Below are 18021 nucleotides of genomic sequence, written 5' to 3'. Positions count from 1 at the left end.
CTGGTCGTCAGCCTCTTAGCTGTGGACCCCAAAAGGGAAATCTGCTCCACAGACTGTCGGGGCCATATATAGGGCTACTATACAGATTCGGGTAGGACCACAGAAGCATAGGCCAAATGAGGCGACGGACCGCGAGTTTCATACACAGCTCATCATCAGCACCGCCCCAAGTAGAAGAGGCTGAGGTGGGCCTATTCCCGAATAAGGCTAGCCTCGGCATAATCGGCGTGCAGTAATTGAAGCTGGCTCTGACTAAGGCGGGGCAGCGTGTCTCGTGTCCCTCTCAGTCTCACCTCTCTTTCACCTTTCTTTCACTTTCACTTTGCTGCCAATTGACTGGAGCCAAAGGTCCGGCGCGCCAGCCTTGAAGCGTACTCGGACACGCTCACTAGCTACGCTCCCACCATATTCGACAGCCGGCTAGGAGCAGGCTATACCCGCGGGTCGCCCTTGTTGCCCTCGGCCATTCGCTCCGAGTCGTCCATCGCTTGTTGCTCGTCGGCCCCCAATGGCGTCGTATGAATGGAAGGTTACCTTCGTTCGCAGCACCACAAACTACTTCCACCTCGTAGCGCGTCTCCTTCCGCCGTCCCGCGCTTAGTGACGTCCGGACATTCCTCTCCCTTCTGCCACTAGCTGCTGGCTCCAAGCCATCGCAGTCTCCGCGTCCTCACTCACCTTCACCTGCCCTCGCTAGCTTGCTGATCTGGCCCCCGTCATGACCCGTTACGCCATCCCACCTCCTCGCCAATGCCGACCTGGCTCCTTGACCGGCCGGCTTCAGATCGCGGCCCCCCGGCACGTGGTCGTCATACTCAGAACCTCACTAGATGACGCCAAAGGTCTCTCCGCTGAAAGCCTGAGGCTGAGGTACCCGGTGTCAATACCACGCTCATCCCGTTAGACAGACTGGACATGTAGCAACTGATGCTCCGGATGATGACCATTTACCGCGCCTTGGTGTGGCAGCGACGGCAGGCCAACAGCCGCACCAAGTGACCCCATGGTAATCATTCCTGGAGTCGTCCATTTACAGCTCTGTTCGAGCTTGGAGAAGATTACCGGAATTGCTGGTCTATTGCTCGGCACATCACGCCTCTGCAAGAAGTTCATAATACTTCTGCAGGCACGTATGTGTCAGCCCGTCTCTCTGCCTTGGTTTGTTCCGCCCATAGCAATCCCAATGCTACACTGCCCTGCTTCTTTCCACAGTCTCAACTCATCAATCTTGTTGCTGCGATCTTACTAAGTTTGCGTTCCCTTTCACCGGTTGGCGGGTCGTGTCGATCGCCTTGGGTTATATCATCAGCGATTACTCAAGGTCGCCCAAACTCCTCCCTCGGGGTCAGAATATCATTACGGCAGCTTGTTGTCTATGGACGAGTCCTCCGGTCAGGGCTCAGGAGGCAACCGGAGTACAAATACCCCAAGACGACCGCAGCCCGGTCAGCGAGGAGAACCATCGAGTCGTGTCTCCTTGCCATCTCACCCTGCTGGACGCGGTTCTCTGTCTCCATCCCAGCCATCATCGAGCCGGGAAGCAACGACCGATCCTCTCTCGCAGCAAACAATCTCACGAGCAAGTCCATTTCACTCGCCTTCCTGTCCTTCCGAAGACCCCATGTCGCGGTACGCAGGACAAGGGCCGACAACGGTCACGACAACAAGGCCGCAAACGTATCAGCTTGTCTCCCCTGGCACACCGGCTGATCCTCGAACAATGAGCCAAGTTAGTCCAGGCTTTATTTTTGTAATATTTCCTATGTTTGCGCGTCTTCTTGCTTCTCTTTCCTTACTCCCTTCCTTTTGCCCCTATCTCTCTCCTAATTCATTTCCAGTATATCTCTTTGCATATCTGGGTTTCCTTGGCGCACTCAAGACAGTCTCGCATCTGGCCGCTAACGAGGGTGCAGAACAACAAGGACCAACTGATCCAGTCCCTTCGGACTCACCGGGTCAATACCATCACCGAGTTACGCCGGATCGAGAAGATCTTCGCCTATCTGAATTCGGCCGAGGTGACAGAGCCGATGACGACGGCGTGGGCGCATTACGTCAACTCAAACAACCTGCTGAATGAGCTCCGTGGCCTCACCAAGACCTACCCGTTCAGCTCTGAGTGTCTCGACGAAGCCAAAGCTTTGGTGGTGCGCGACCCAAGTAGCACTCGGAGCTGGAACTACTGCTGGCTGGTCCTCGTGAAGATGGAGAAGGAGTAAGCACCGTCCAGTCTAAGACGATTGGTCCCTCCCAGAGAGTCGATCGGACGCTGACCTTGGTGCAGAAATCTCATCGCCAAACACGCGCGCTCTCTTGCTTCCAAGGCTAGCACCTGGGGAGGACGCAGGCCGACGAAGGAGGAGTTCGAACGACTTGTCGCTGCTTGCGTGGCCGAATGGACCCGAGCACTCCGGCAAATGCTCAAACATTGGGACCAGGCCCCAAGTACGACGGGAAATTGAGATGGTGCGGATGGGCCCCCGGCAAGGACCGAGGGGCAAAATCGAGAGTTCCCGGCTCTCGTTCTCGCCACCGGGTCGGCATCTACGCCAAAAGACGCTCATTTTCACTTGGGATGCAGAGTTGACATTGATGGATGGGATCATCTGGATGAGAAGTTCGGCGCCGAGCTGGTGGAGCGGAGACTGGTTCTCAGCTGTTGAACACCACCGACGGGCCGCGCAGGATAGACGGTACCTTTCTGGTGGAGGTGCATGGGCATCGGGTTTTCGCCGTTCTTTTGAATATCCATGCCGGGCGCATGTTCAGTAGAATGGACCAGCGGGCGGAGACCTTTGGGACACGGACGGCGTATCATCATGGGTGCGAGAATGTACAATTCTCTGGATAAGAAATTTTAATGCTACTACGAGTACATCTCGCTGGATCCCCCTGCAGACGTGGACGCGTTGATGTCTGTTTCTATCATTAGGACCACTAGTGTAGTTGTCTAGCTGCGAACGGTTTCAGATTGTAAGGGGACGACATCTGAAGAGATGCTGGGGGCCAGGGAACGGTGCGGCTCCGCGGGCAATGGCATGATCTAGCACAAGCAAGTCAGAGTATGTAACTTGGTCGACCCTCTCACAAATAGAGGGTATACGAAAAGCCGGCTCTGGCGCATTGTCACGGGTGGTCACGACCAGGGAGGACATTGTCGGCTTCCTAATCTGGCATGCAGAAGCACTGCAGGGTGTGACAAATGGTGAGTGGTTGAGGGTGCGAGTATCTGGAGCCTTGGTGCCAAGGGCCCCCACCACCTCGAGCATCTAACGGCTCCTGCAAGCACGGACAAGCGAGGCGACCATCGTCGACAGGTCGACGAGGAGACAGGCGGGTGACATCATGTTCAGCATTCGGGGAGAATATCTGCTGCCTCTTTCGTCCCAGGGTTCGTGTGATTTGTGCCCATGTCGACCGCGAACCATGGGCCACAGCGATAGTCGGAACCCTTCTGCACACATCTGACAAACGCCCTCCGCGCGATACGGGCCTAGCTAGGTCTTCTCCGTCGGAAAAGGCGAGTTTGGACGATCGCGGAGGTTCGACGTGTCATCCTAGGCGATGTGAGAGTAGCACAATCGCGAAATGGGCCACGATGAGGCGAAGACCAGCAACGCCCATCGGGAATTCCTGGTGGCGCTCATGGCCTTACGCGACTGCGACTCCGCGATCAGCGCACAATCAGTTGGACGCTGCATTTGACCAGCCGAGGGCGTCGAGTTACGAACGGCCAACTACATCTACATCAGGATCGACAGTGATCTGTCAGGCTTTGCAGCCCCTCGAATCACGATTGCCGGGCCCATGCATATCTAGGGCCTCCCAGCCCAAAACGCCTCGCTCCGTGCATGTAGCGCTGACGGTACCTGCTTCGAAGGCAATCGTTACAGGCTCCAGGAAAGACCGTAACATGCACCGCTGGTCCCCAAAATCTCACTGCTCGGGACGTTCTTGGATGACGAGAGACGTAGTCAATGGTCTCGCAACAGGGACCACCGACTCCCCCATAGAGGTGACGTACAGAGTAGTCGTCGGGGGATGGTCGTGGGTCCTGCGTCTTCTCGCATCACCTCACCTCACAGCGAGCGATTATATAACCAAATTCTACTGGTCAGGCCCAATCGTTCAGATCGGATCAGGCGTACTCCGTACATGGCAAATCAATCCATAGACACTGGTGCCGAGGACGACGACGATCGGCACAGGCGGAGTCTTCTGTGTCCAGATATTGCTGGCGGACGGATGGTGGAAATTGTGGCAAGATCACAATGCCCAGCATCGGCGCAGGGGAGTCAAAGAGAGACCATGACACGACAGCACAATCTGGCAAAACTAGGTAGACGAGGGGTTGGTTAGAAGTGGCCGCCGCAACGACGCTGAATAATGATATACTTCTTGGGGACAAGGCGCCGGCGGTGATTGGCGGGCGGCATCCCGACCTTTTGCCCGAAACGGCAAGCGCGGCTCCATCGCAGGCGACGCCGCCGCTCACAAGCTTCTCACTTTGTCTTCTCCCGCGCTTCGTTGTCTACCAACAGGACTCGGACATCTACAGCAGGCCATAGTGTTTCGCTCCTCAAGGCGGGACACGTGCCTGTGGGTCAGAAGCCGTGTGCCATTTCCGGACCCCGTGGCACCCATCCCTCCATGACCGCATTCCCAAGACCGACGGCTGCGGTGCCTGAGTCGGTAAATGGTTTCACTTTGCCTGAATCACCAGACGGGAGCAAGTCCCTTGGCGCAGCCGCAGCACAGCCGTCTGAGGCCTCTTTCGGGGCGTCTTCCAGAATGACCAGGATTGTTCGCAGCTTCGGATCGGCATGGGCTGCAGACACGACTGCTGCCATCAGAAAGTCACCCGCCTGTCCCACGAGAGCGGCACAAGGCTGATACCTCGGAGTGGACCACCTCTACACGTGACGGTGAGCCTGACGGGTCGCACCAAGTGCTGTACGCAGACGAGAACGGAGGACCCAGTCCAACCATCCACGCAGTCCCACCGCGAACCACATCCCAATCCCAGCCACAACCCCGGCCGAACCTGCCGCACCTGCCGCATTTTTGGGATGCACAAGGCATAAGTCCTGTTCCAGAAACGACAGATCGACAAAGTCCTTCGGGATCCAGACCCGAATGCGATACGCGCTCATCTCTTTCCGCTCTTGCCCTCATACTCATGCAACTCCATCACCATAGGCACTGACAAGAATGAGCCTGCGTGTTGGGACCTTCCACGGCTTGGTTAAATTAGCTACATCTGCGGCTGTGCGTCCACAGCTCCGTGCTCGAAGCAATCCTTTCGGGGCAATTGCGGCCGACTACCTTACTCGCCCATTCTGACCTTCCTCATTGTCGGTCCAATGCAGTCATCACCATATTAGCAACAGCACCACGATAAGGACATATGCGTCCCATCCGTGGATGTGGGGAGCAAATGTACCCTCGAAGGGTCCCTGTCTCGCCCAGTCGCGTCCAGCCGCGTCCAGCAGGATGAGACTCCACTATGAAGCCCACCGTCCCGGGAATCAGCTATTCCTCCTTCCTGAAGCGATCTGTATCCACTCTGTTGGCCCTGCGGACTACGACAGTCAAAATGTCGAATCAGCTCCCGCTGCACATCATCTCAGCATGGTTATTCGAGCCTGCATGTCTATACTTACCAGAATACGCAACCTGAATCCTTCTTGTTTTGTCCTAAACTGGCTCGCAACCAGTCGTCATCAGGAGATTACGATCGGCGATGGAAGCTGCGATTGAGCCCACGCTCTGCCCGTCACCGCCGAATCTGCACCGAGCAGCCACCTCCACGAGCAGAACAGCGGTCATCTGCATCCCGGACGTTGACAGCGGGGACTTTCCACATGTGGCAGGCCTGATTGAGGACGATCCTGACGAATCCCTCGGCGATTCAGGAGTGTCGACCTCGAACTGGTAGTCCATTCTACCAATACGGACGATACTTAACAACGTCAGCAACAAACTGTCGCTCAGGAGGGAAAAGACGTGGCATGGTCGGGAGCCAGCACCTCAGCCACGGCAAATCTGTTGAGCTTTTCCATGCTTGCATAAAGCTCATGTGCTAATGCAGGCCCACATCCATCGTCGAGCGCTCATTACGCCGGGGCGAATCCGAGGAATTCCCTGCTTACATATGCACAAAAACTTTTCGAGGCACTGCTGACCTAACTGACCCCACTGCTGCCTCAAGATGGTCCGTCGCGAAACGAGACGATCTCTGGCCGGCACATCGTTTCCAAAGTCGTTGGGCTCAATCCGAGGAGTCTCGCCCAGCAGCCTGAGGCTTCGATCCAGTCTTGAGCCACCGCTCAAGCGACCTGTCACAACAATTCCTTCTGCATTGCCGTGTGCCTGCCTGGGGCTTTGCACAGTAAGGTCTCGATGCACCAGGAAGCACATGCGCAAGGACGCGGGCGACAGTTTCACGTTCGGGGATCTGTTTGCGCAGAGGTCCGGCCTGCAGCGAGGAGAAGCCGAGCAAGAGCAAGCCCGAACGCACTGATTCGTTGGCTTCCATCACCACCGGTTTCAGTCTGGACCTCTCGACTGATAGGGCCATATTTCCCGGTATGCGTGAGGAGTGCTGATTGGTGCCCTGCTCAAGCCGGTTGCGATGATGCAGTGCTGGGATCCGTCCATCAGGTCAGAAAAGTTCTCTTTGACCGGACGCCACAAATTCTCACTTCGACTACGGTGCCGCCGCGTTGGAGCCCTGCGTATGGAGAGATTGGCAAGACAGTGCGCCAACCCTGGATGACCCGTCTATCCACATCGAATCAGCACCAATACGCATGCGCCTGACAGAACTCACTAGCTTCCAATGAGTCAACTACTGTGATGCAGGCACATTAGTGTGCACCGCGAATCCCGGCGCCGGTTTAAGCAAGATTTCCGAGATCCTCTTACGAGAATCGTGATCGTCTCGAGTGCGAACATAGCTGTCAATCAGTGGCGCTGGTCCGAACCGACGAGAGGAAACAATAGTCCAACAACGCCTATGTCGCCCGATCGGGTTTGCCATGGAAAGTCGATGAAGACCTGCGACGTCTCTATTCAGCCAGAAGTTCGACCGGGTGGGTTCTTGCTCTTTGTCATCGATACACGCAATCTTCGCAGTGACTGACTTATCAGACCCGCCTTTGCAACTAGACATTCGGTCGAATTAGACGCTGCGTCACGGTGACCTTCCGGCCTGAAACATTACGGCACCAACGCCTGGGCTCGACGACTATCCCACGCTTCTTGAGTCAGCACCGGCCCTTGCCTGGTGGCCTCCGCTCTCTGGCGCCGGTGGGATCTAAATGACAATCTTCATGTCTGCCTGTTCCTCTTCGAAGCGTCCTCGATGGATGCCCCAGGCCTCACCGTGCAGCAATATGGCGGAATTGATCCTGGTATACGGCTAAAAATGTTCGTGGTATAGCGTCGACGGAAATAGGTGTGGGAACCCATTTATGCACCCTAGCCTCCACCATATGCCCGTTCACTCCATCTTCTCTTGGATCCAGTATCGACACCAGAGAAACATGAGTCACAAAGCCATACCGACGACGGGTAAGCGTTGTTCCAGACCCAGAATGTCCTCTCGCCTGCTGCTCATGGGCGACCCCTGATTTTCAACCTTGATATCTTGCACGAGCTTGTACACCAGCCATTCCGTCGTCGTGCCCGTGTGTCCATCTCATGGCTGATCAGCAAGCACTGCGACCGTTGCATTCCGTATCGAACTGAGGTGCGACACCAGGGACTTCCGAGCCCGAGGTGGAAATCGTCAACGACCATACGGAGGCATCTCTCCATGGCCGGAAATGGAAGGTCAGCGCGTTCATGTGGAAGAGCCCTGGATTCGTCGGAGAGGTCGGTGAAGATGCCGGTAGGTAGGAACTACCGGACCATCCTTTTGCTCGATCGTGACTCGGCATGCATGCAACGGTATCCCTATCCGGGCCACCTTTGAGCATTGCGGTCGTTTCCTCCATAAGAGCCATCGACTGCTGAGGACCAGTACGCTTTCATCCCTTTATCCAATGGCTCCGTTTCCGGCGATTGGCCCTGCGAGATTTCCCCTTTGGTTCTGCTCCGCGTCTTGCTGCTGGTAGCCGGCAATCACACCTTTCTTCCTACAGGAGGCAACCGATGCCGGAGAAGGCATCCCAAGCTGATGACCGTCGTCGCTTCAACGACCTGGCCTGCCAAGATGGCACATCCGTCTCCGTCAAACTGCAGGAAGTTGGGTTTCAACTGCCCGCGATATGCTCCAATATATCGCATCCCGACATCATGTGACAACTTCTGTAGACCGTACGGGGATATTCCCCTAGTTGGATGCTAACTCGAGCTTGGAGAAGCCTTGTGCTCGCGCAAATGAGCTGAGCCAGAAGGAGATGCATATGCCTCGGGTTTCTTTACTGGACCAGCTAACGATTGATTCGAAGATTGGTTTTCAACCGACATCCACAATCACAGGAGTTCGGCTGGTGCAGCCAGGTCGTGTCACCGGATCGGGTTCAGTTATTCAAGGGGGCAGGTGGCATCAACATTGAACTGGGGAATGGATACCCCTATTCGGATGTGAAGTCGCCTTGCCCATCACGAGTTCGGAGCAGCGCCGTCCTGGCTTCCTCAGAACGGATGTAGAAAAGAGCCCAACGATACTCGCCTCCTCTCTTCCGTTGTATGACCCCTCTGAACGCACGTACTCGTATCAGGTAGGCAGGAGGGAAGCAGCCAGGCGGTACGACTAAAGGGAGACGACTACTTTACATACTTATATAACTACATACATACATACTTTTATTTCCATGCTGTGGTCTATCCTTGAAATCAATCTACCGAAACAGGCTATGTGAGCCCCTCGCCGCTTCACTCAGCCAACACAACCATACAGTTGTGGCTCATGTGGATGCGTTGTAAAGAGAGTAGAGGGTAGTAAGCTCCCACCGCGTGTCCAAAAGGAAGTGCCGTCGCTGGTGACTTGCATCAAACTCGGAATGTGTTTCTTTGGGGTCGATTTCAAGGAAAGGCCGTAGGATATATATACCTACATATATATTCATTTGGAACAACACATACGTCTTGTTCCCATGAAGACCATTACAAGCAGCGACCGTAGCGATGGTTTTATCACCACACCGCGTGAGTAGATACCGTGAAGAAGAACGTACACACGAGAGAGCACATCATCTCAGGGATGATACTCTCAATTCTGCAAGTCTTGCAAAGTCTGCTGGATATCCTGACGGGCTCGAATGGTGCGAGCGACCAATGGGGATGCTGACGTGCTGTGTAACTGTGAGCTGTAAGCTGTGAGCTGTGAGCCGGGGGCCAGGCTGAACGTTCCTAGAGCGGGTTGGTTCTCGTCGAATATTTTGTACTGCAGTACTGTGGATTGCAGGTTTATGTAGGTAGTCCAGATTCAAGGTCTCGAACCTTGTACCGCGCCTGAGGGCTACTCTCTTATATTTCTTTCTTTCTAAGCCTGCAGAGCCCTCCTATCTTGTATGCCAGGCTATAATACTATATATGTATGTACTCACTGTCTCGCTGGGAAGAAAGTCCTCGGGTTGCGATTGTGCCCCGGGCATCGATCTCTGGCATAAATTTCCGAAGGTGGCGCCTATCCAGGTACTCTGTACTGTAGCAACCAGCACTGGAGCTGGAGCTCGAACATGACCGTCGCTACAGTAGGCTGACCGGGGGGAGGGGGACAAAAATGGTCATGTATGTCTGCCCCTACTGTAAAACAAGCACGACCTTGTGTCCCGTGCCTGCTCTGCCGGTGTCTCTGGACAGAGAGACATGGCCGGGCTGGCCGGTTCGAAGTTACCCACCATCCGGGCCATGTTTCCATACGTGTTGAAGCGCCTAATACGTGGGCAGCACGGACTCTTTAATTCTCCTTCTCCCTCAAAAGTCGACGGACGACGGACGACGGACGACGCCACGGTGAGTGTGAAGCTATCAGAATCCCAACACGTGTACGGCGGATAGCAGGTTTGAGATTATCATTGGATCCGGTGTCGACCCAAAGGAAACCGTGCCTTGCCATGCCCTTGCAGCATAGCGTTCTGAGCAGTGTTCGCGCGTCATTTTTCTCGAAACGTTTCCCTAGCAAATGTGTTTAAGCGTCACGATTGCTGAGATTTGATCGATCCTGATCTGCGACGTTTCCGCGCTCTTGGATCAGGATTGTCGCCGAGCTCTGCTAGAGGAGCAGCGCATTCGACAATGGAGTCGATAATTACACCTCGGAGGCTGACCTGTAGTCCGCTGTACATACAGTGCCGGGACCGTTGCCTTTGGACGCGTCGAATGTTGGAACCGGCGGCAGTCTATGGGACTTGTCGTGTACCAGCAAGCATGCGTCTCGTTCCGGCCCGGACAAGGCGATCCAGTCCATGTTTAGTCTCTGGCCAGGTGGGGGAAATAAATACGAGACTGTCGCTTTGATTGATGATGTGGAATGTTGCACTCGCGTAATATACATAAACAGATATGCCGTGGGCCAGCGGGCTGCAGAATTGGCAGGATGGCAAAGAAGTCTATTGTGAGGCAATAGACATACTCCCCTCTGGTAGATCCAGAAGAGCCCAGCCATGACCGTGGAATTCTCTTATGTAGTGCCGCCCATGGACGTCGAGAATGGGTTGCTCTCTGGAAAGGTCGTATACAGTCTCGGCAATACGGTCTGATGGGTGGCATTGGCCGTAGAGCGCAGGTAACCCATACCCAATGGGCAACAGCCGCTAGCAACGACCACGGGAGTATCTCTGACCCGCATATCAAAGTGATCGGACCTCGAGCACCACGATCTCTTGTACCGCCTGTCCACGAAAGTAGCTGAGATGGCCCAAAGGCAGGCGCTCTTGCTATGCTAATCCAGAGCCGGCGACAACAAAGCCACTCAGGAAAGCTACTGTATGACATCCGGGACACAGGTTGAAGAAGTCCACTCTCTTCGGCAATCGGTCTGCTTTCCAATAAATCCTGATACTGTCCCACGTGGCGGCATTTCCAAACTGCGGCTCAGAAGTTGGAAGTTTTTGAACTTCTATCAACCTTTTGTCCACGGTGCGGGCCAAGTGGAATGGCAGCCTGCTACCTTCATATTCTTCGCCGGGCCAAACCGACACCTCTTCGGCGTCGGCAGAGATGAAACCCATGATGGACATGCACTTGCCTCCCCAGCGTCATCGGTCTGGTTGATGCAGCTACCAGGTCGTCAGTAGCGGAAAGATCGTCTGAGGGTTCGGAGGTCTAGACACGCACAGTGAGACGAACCTGATCTTCTGAGACTCACAGTGCGCTGCACCAGAAGGCCCTGCCCTTGTCAGGCATGTGCGAATGGCGAATGTCGGCTTCCAAGTTGAGAAGAATCGGGCGTTTCCGGTTTTAATGTTCAATGGAAGGGTCCGGTTTAGGCTTCAGTTCACTCCGATACAGTATGAGAGCTTGGTAGATGGATCGGGAATGACATCCACGGTTTCAAGAGGCAACGAATGTCCTCGTCCCACCGGCCCGTCCTCAGCCTTGCAACCCTCCACAGCAAGATCTTGCACGAAAGCTGGTCTCGGGTGGAGTTCGACAATGACCAGCCGAAGCCGAGAGATCGGAGCGAGCAGGGGTAGGCAGCCGTTGAGTATCTCTAGCCCACATATCTACGCTTTTGGACCAGCGAGTCGGGTGGCAACCGTCTTGACCGCAGCTTCCTCGCGGCTCAATATCCACATGAACAACATCTGAATGACGAAAGCGTAAAGGGCTAGAAAATAGGTGCGGCGGTTCTTTTGCGCTCGTGCAACAGTGTAGGAGCTTCCGCCTCGCATGGCTGTCGGGTCTCCTGACGCATCCGGCAACAACACGTATTTAAGGGACCGGAGCTGCAACAGGTCAGCAGTCTGTGATTGGAGCGGGGGAGGGAGACGTACCAAGAAAAACCCGTTTGAGTACCAAGTGTACAGGAACAGAGTCCAGCCCACCCAGTTGTTTGTACCACTGCCACCCGTGAGGAGCTCACTGCCAAAAAGAGTGACTATGACCCCCACAAATTTGTAGCCAGAGTATGCCACGAGGTCGAGAAGCTGGGAGTCATTGGTGATACTGAGCATGTACATTGCAATCTTCAGAAGTATGATCTCGAATATGATGACGAAGATCGCCGTGCTGGTGATGCTGCCCAACAATTCCGGATGAAACGACCCCCTGATTCCCGCCAGTACGGTTGACAGGAGAATGTAGGTAATCAACGCCATGATCGGGATGTACATGTCTGGCGAGTTCAGGTCATCTCGTGGTGGGAGATAATTGAACGAGTAAGACTGTTGGGTCATGGTGCCGTCAGCTGTGGTGGAAGAGGTCGTCATTCGAGCTTGCTGCCGCGTCCATGGCTTATGCCGCCAGGGAAACAGCACGAGCAGCAATTTCCGCACGACGTATGAGTTGGACACATTGAAGTAGTGCTTCAGAGCCGAGACTGAGATGTACCGGTTTAACTGTAGCGAAAGATGTCAGGCTTCGCTGCCCATGCCAGAGAAGGGCTCTTATCTTTGTGTTCAAAGTGTTGTTGGTACACGTACATTCTGCTCCATATACTCTTGCCCGGCCTTCATTGCATGCTGTCCCACTTGGAATCCCATCTGAGCCGTTGGGTCGGAAATAAAGTTGAAGCTCGGTCCAAAGCCTGCGCCTCCACCTGCTCCTGCGGGAGGGGACTGATAGGGATTCCCATAGCTGTTTATTGGAGGCTGCGATGAGTTCTGAGAGGCAGGAGGAGGAGGTGATCTCATCATGGGTACTTGCGAGATGTGTTGAGGTCGCGGATGGAACAGTTCTGGGGATTTCTGAGGCGGGGAGAAGGGTTGCCGCTGCATTTTGAACGAGGTTTCACGGCGACGTGTAAGCGATATGTGCCTGAGTATTCCGTGTTTTGCACCAAGATCTCGGAGTGTCTGGAGAGACAGGCTGTCATCACAGGATCTTGAGACTTCGCTGTCCACAAACATCTGGAAATGTGTCTCGGTCGCAGTTTCTCCGCATCCGAACCTTCGCCGGTCCATGTGCTCCGCCGTAGACGGTCTTGGCAGCCACTTACCCTTCCCTTCATCTGCGCGCTTCACCTTCACTTTGATCATGTCGAACGCCCTATCACTGGACTGTGGTGTATGCGTTCATTGTCTGATGTGTTCGCTAGCGCCAGCCAAGTTGAGCTTACATGTTATATTTGGGGGGGTCATTTCGGGGACACATTGGCTACGATCTCGTGGGGTATAGTAGCAATTCACAAATACCATGGTGGAATCAGTCAGAATATCCAACAATCCAGAGACCTTATCGTGCTCACAGTGTGTCCAGACTTTTCGTGATGCCTTGGACAATCGCAAATCCGCCGACGTTCATGTGTCGTGACCCTTAGCGAGACAGCAGCAAGTTCCTCTCCCTGATGCGCCTCACGGTCCGCGTCTCGGCGGTTCATGTCACAAATAGTTCCGCGTGGGCGTCGTCGGCGCCATTGCATTCATCATCCTGGTACGAGTACCCTGGTCCGGCTTGGTCAGATTCGAGCAATGCGGTTGTCTTCATTTCACCCCCTTTCGTTGCGATCAGTTAATATCACTCTAATGCTGTCTCAAGAGCGAGTCGTTGAGTTTCCGTTGAGGACTTGCTAGTCGATTTGATAAATTCATCTCCCTGTGCTATTGAATCCTGTTCTGGGGTGTAGGTCGCCGGGCCTGCCCGAGTCACAGAGTTGTCGGCGGACAGAATAGTGACCTGGCAATAAGGGATCTGATGGTGCGCGATGCATTGCGAAGCACACAACGTTCCAATACTGTACCTGCCATGATACGGAAGAAAGACCTGGGCATCCCAAGTTACTGTAGCGGCTTAGCGGTCAACAGGCTTGGGTTGGAGCGACAACTCATAGTGCAACACGGCGTCCTTTCATGACGGTTGGCTGTCCGAACAGACCTGCAGCATATTGTGTTGACGGCCACAAGTCCACCCGCCTTACTGTCGCTATCTGGTGGCATTTGGTAAAGCATTCTATGTCACGGTAAACAGGAAGTATTGTGTCAAGGAAGAGCCGCGGAGCACTGCCAATCTCAGGCCCATTCAAGGCGCGACCCAGCTTCACGCTTGTTGCCGGGTCCCAAACTCCCCGGACTGTGTCGCCGGTAACATGCCAGGCTCCGCAGGTGAATGCCTAACTACTACCAGCGAAAGTGCGTCCGACATTGGGTGCTGGCTGAAGTATGCGTCACAGGAGCTTAAGTGAGTAAATACAGATGTTGAAGGTTGACTTCAGATAATTCTCATCTACCTTTCGAAGCGAAGTGAAATTGAAAGAGTCAAAGGTTGAGTGACTTCCTCCGATGCTGGCGCTAACATGTGCAGTGCACCGCAACGTTCAGGCCACTTTCACTTCCGTCTCACCAGCACCTCACTTCCACAATTTCGATATCCTCACCATAGGCTGTCCAATGCGCGGAGCTCTTTCGTGACGACCCTGTCTTTCCTGACGAAGTAATTAGGCGAGACACTTGAGATTAGTTTTGGCACCAGCGAAGTCTGCAGGACCCTAATTAGTGGGGGAAAGGGACTTGATCGTCAACGTCCCGAAGCTGCAGGAGAGTCATCACCTCTTCTGCTGCGGCGAGTGCACGCTTCAAGTTTATCCGGCGTCGGGACAATATTGACTTATTATGACCTACCAGAACCAATATCCATTCTCTCGTCGCGACAGAGAAACAACAGGGAAAAGTAATGTCGGAATTGTTCGGCACGACGCCGCGCCACGGTGGCTTTCGACTTCGCCCTATACACATTCAATCTGTCAATCCTCGCCTCAAATGGAAAGTTTCTTTCTCGTATTCAATTGCTCCAATTTGCGACGTCTGTCGACCACGCCAAATCCACGCGCAACTAAGGAAAGTCTCCGGCCCGCGTCAAGCCTCGAGTTTGAGCATCAGCGCCGTTTTGGCCCCAAGCGTGGTCGACCCCCTTTTCCGATCCCTGTATCTCCGCCCTTTGTTCGCTTAGCAGCGCAAGGCTGAACCTGAATTTCGATATACGAGTACGGAGTACTGGAAGAGCTTCCAGGGTCAATTAAAACAGCCTGTCGGGCATGCAACTCTAACCACGTTTCTTGGCTCGCTGGAAGACTAAACACTTCCAGTCTAGGACTTGGGATCAAGCAGGCATACTGATCAAGGCTCACTTTGACCTACCGAGCCTGCTACCAAATGCAGAACGTGGCTTGAAGCCGGCGGTTTCTTATACACAATACGGAGTACGGAGTACCTGGAGTTTATATACTTCAGCGCCTCTCCCTGATTCAATCGATACTGGACTCCTCTACTCCCAACCAGCCTTTCCTTCGGTCGCTCATTCTGTCTTGTTTGCAGTTCATCTCACCCTAGTCACTCTTTCTGTTAGGCAATACCGATCCCGACAATGGCATCCGATGCTCATGCTCCCGCTCCCGCTGCTGCCCACGCCCCTACCCAGGACGGCATGATTGACCAGAAGGACGTGCAAGACTGGGTGAAGCGCTTCAATGAGGGCCTTGCCGACTCATCCGTCATTACTGCTCCATCTGCGCCAGATGCTCGACCATGGCACACATCCTTCTTCAGCTGCTTTGCTCCGATTGACACGTGTAGGTGCTCGTCTTCAATAGGTCACGTTTCATCAGATGAGCTGATACCCCAGCACAGGCCTGATTACTTGCTGCGTGCCATGCGTGACCTTCGGCAAGACACACCACCGAAGCCGAAAGCATGGAAACATGGATGGCTACAACTTCATCAACGCCTCGGTGAGTCCGCGCGGGAGGCCGATGGTCCTGTGGGGTTCAAACTGACGGGGGACGGATAGTGCCTCATGTTCACCGGGTTCTCCTGCTTCGGTCTACATTTCATCCCGATGATGTTCCAGCGCGCCGATATCCGCAAGAAATACAACCTTCAGGGAGACTGCGTGACGGATCTGTTCACATCATGCTGCTGCGCATGTTGCTCCCTCGTTCAACAGGACAAAGAAGCCGAGCATCGCGAGCAAGAGTTGGCCCAGAAGCTCAATGGTGCGGGATATGTCAAGCCCCAAGATATGGCCTATCCTGCGTAGACCGTTGGTCCGTTTTCGATCGGCATCCGTATGGGCCAAGATGTCAAGGCTGTATGTATAATTAAGCTGGCGATATAGCAACGGTACTCTTACTCATGAAGCGGAGCTGAACGACCACTAGACGTGATCCCCCAACCTGAGCCATTCTTCAGCCATCGCTTCCCTTGCCATATGCAGAATGTTAAGGTCTCCGTGCTGCAACGTACCTATTCTGAGAGTGTCGCTGATAGAGGAGAACCCCGTTGCGCATTCACGCAGGTCAGAATGCGGGGTGGCAGTGTTGAGATTCGTCGCTTTCCAGAATCATGGAAATGCCTGGTCCGCTTGAGTGCCCGGCTGTTTCGTCGACAATGGTCAAGGGCGCGTCGACCATGTCACAGTTTGTGGATGCCTGAACCTGGACGATCCTCAGCTGCCATTTGACTGACTGATACTATCGTTCGACATGGCTGCCGCTTCTATTGATTTCCCTCGCTCGTCATCGACCGTCCGGGTTCGAATGATCGACACCACCGCCTGCATGACCGTGCGAGCCGAATCCTTCGTCGAACCCGTGCAACCAGGCCACGAGATGCTCAATCTCAGTGCTGTGGCATTCTTACTTGAGCATGAGCCGTCTGGCCGCAAGGTGATGTTTGACTTGGGCGTGCGCAAGGACTATTGGAACTATGCCGCTATCCTACAGAAGAGGATCGGCAGCGTGATCCCGAGTCTGAGGGTGGACAAGAGCGTGCCTGAGATCTTGGAGGAGAACGGAATTGGCTTGGGGAGTATTTGTGAGTCGCGGGCGCCGATGCGCTTCGAGCATTTTTGTTCTGACGACCTGTCATTCCAGCTTCTGTGATCTGGTCCCATTATCATTGGGATCACATCGGCAATATGGCTCTCTTCCCAACCTCGACCGAGATCGTCGTTGGTCCTGGTTTCAAATCCGCTCCGCTGCTGCTGCCTGGCTTTCCGGAGAAGCTAGACTCCCCCGTCCTCGTTTCTGACTTCAAGGGTCGAGAGCTGAGAGAGATCGACTTCGCCGAGTCGAACCTTCAGATTGGTGGGTACGACGCGTACGACTTCTTTGGAGATGGATCGTTCTATCTACTCGGTATGTTCACGCTCTCCTCAGAGCCCCGCTTCTTTTTCTACCGGCCAAGCTCATCATCAAAACTGATCTATAGACACGCCTGGCCACTGTATCGGGCACATGTGCGGACTTGCACGCACAACTTCAGCCGACGACGGCACGTTCCTCTTGCTGGGGGGAGACATATGCCACTTCGTGGGCGATATCAGGCCGAACGTCGCGTATCCGCTCCCCGACACCATCCCGGCCGATGTCCTGGATCACGATCCTTCGTACTTTCCCAGGCCATGCCCCTGCAGTTTGTTCGCTGATCATCATCCGCAACTGTCAAACGATGCACCTCCCCACGAACGGCAGCGGACGCCTTTCTACAAAGTGTCCACCCACAGCGCTTCTGCGTATGTCGAGCCACCCACGGCACAAAAGTCGGTGGACAAGCTGCTCCATTTCGAACAATCGCCCCATGTGATGGTGTGCCTTGCGCATGACGAAGCTTTGCTGAAGCACCTACCCACTCTGAACGAAAATCCAAAGTTAGAGCTCAACGACTGGAAGAGTCGCGGCTGGAAGGAGAAGACCCGCTGGGACTGGCTGAATGAATTACCACGCAACGGGAAGCCCGGTCGAAAGTTGATCGTGGAGGGGTTCTGGCGGGATGGGAAACCGTGGGATCGGGATCGATCGAAGGGGCAGACGCAACAACAGGGGGAGAAGGCTGCCGAGGAAGGCCAAGCAGGATAATTCAGACATGGTGATCATTCCAGGTACTCCGTACAGTAGCGTTATGTGTTCATGAGCCG

The 18021-nt window shown here is 54.4% G+C and overlaps 4 protein-coding genes across 4 annotated transcripts; 3 read left to right on the top strand and 1 right to left on the bottom strand.

The window, feature by feature from the left end:
- Window positions 1-1621: 1621 nt before the first annotated feature.
- On the top strand, window positions 1622-2462 carry G647_05231 (uncharacterized protein; the record flags this gene model as incomplete). The annotated part of the gene is made up of 3 exons (XM_008729562.1): window positions 1622-1750; window positions 1914-2215; window positions 2285-2462. The coding sequence occupies 3 exons, from the start codon at window positions 1622-1624 to the stop codon at window positions 2460-2462; spliced, it is 609 nt and encodes a 202-aa protein (XP_008727784.1).
- Window positions 2463-11678: 9216 nt separating this feature from the next.
- G647_05230 (uncharacterized protein) lies at window positions 11679-12890 on the bottom strand (the record flags this gene model as incomplete). Its single annotated transcript, XM_008729561.1, has 3 exons — window positions 11679-11900; window positions 11949-12512; window positions 12597-12890. The coding sequence occupies 3 exons, from the start codon at window positions 12888-12890 to the stop codon at window positions 11679-11681; spliced, it is 1080 nt and encodes a 359-aa protein (XP_008727783.1).
- A 2581-nt stretch (window positions 12891-15471) lies between these two features.
- Window positions 15472-16143, top strand: G647_05229 (uncharacterized protein; the record flags this gene model as incomplete). The annotated part of the gene is made up of 3 exons (XM_008729560.1): window positions 15472-15680; window positions 15730-15835; window positions 15895-16143. 3 exons carry the CDS (start codon window positions 15472-15474, stop codon window positions 16141-16143), a joined length of 564 nt encoding a protein of 187 aa, XP_008727782.1.
- A 445-nt stretch (window positions 16144-16588) lies between these two features.
- Window positions 16589-17962, top strand: G647_05228 (uncharacterized protein; the record flags this gene model as incomplete). Its single annotated transcript, XM_008729559.1, has 3 exons — window positions 16589-16919; window positions 16979-17242; window positions 17316-17962. The coding sequence occupies 3 exons, from the start codon at window positions 16589-16591 to the stop codon at window positions 17960-17962; spliced, it is 1242 nt and encodes a 413-aa protein (XP_008727781.1).
- Window positions 17963-18021: the final 59 nt, after the last annotated feature.

This window comes from Cladophialophora carrionii, assembly GCF_000365165.1.
Source record: "Cladophialophora carrionii CBS 160.54 unplaced genomic scaffold supercont1.4, whole genome shotgun sequence".
Taxonomy (NCBI): domain Eukaryota; kingdom Fungi; phylum Ascomycota; class Eurotiomycetes; order Chaetothyriales; family Herpotrichiellaceae; genus Cladophialophora; species Cladophialophora carrionii.
The sequence above is the reverse complement of the archived record's forward strand: the minus strand, read 5'-3'. Positions and strand labels throughout refer to the sequence as shown.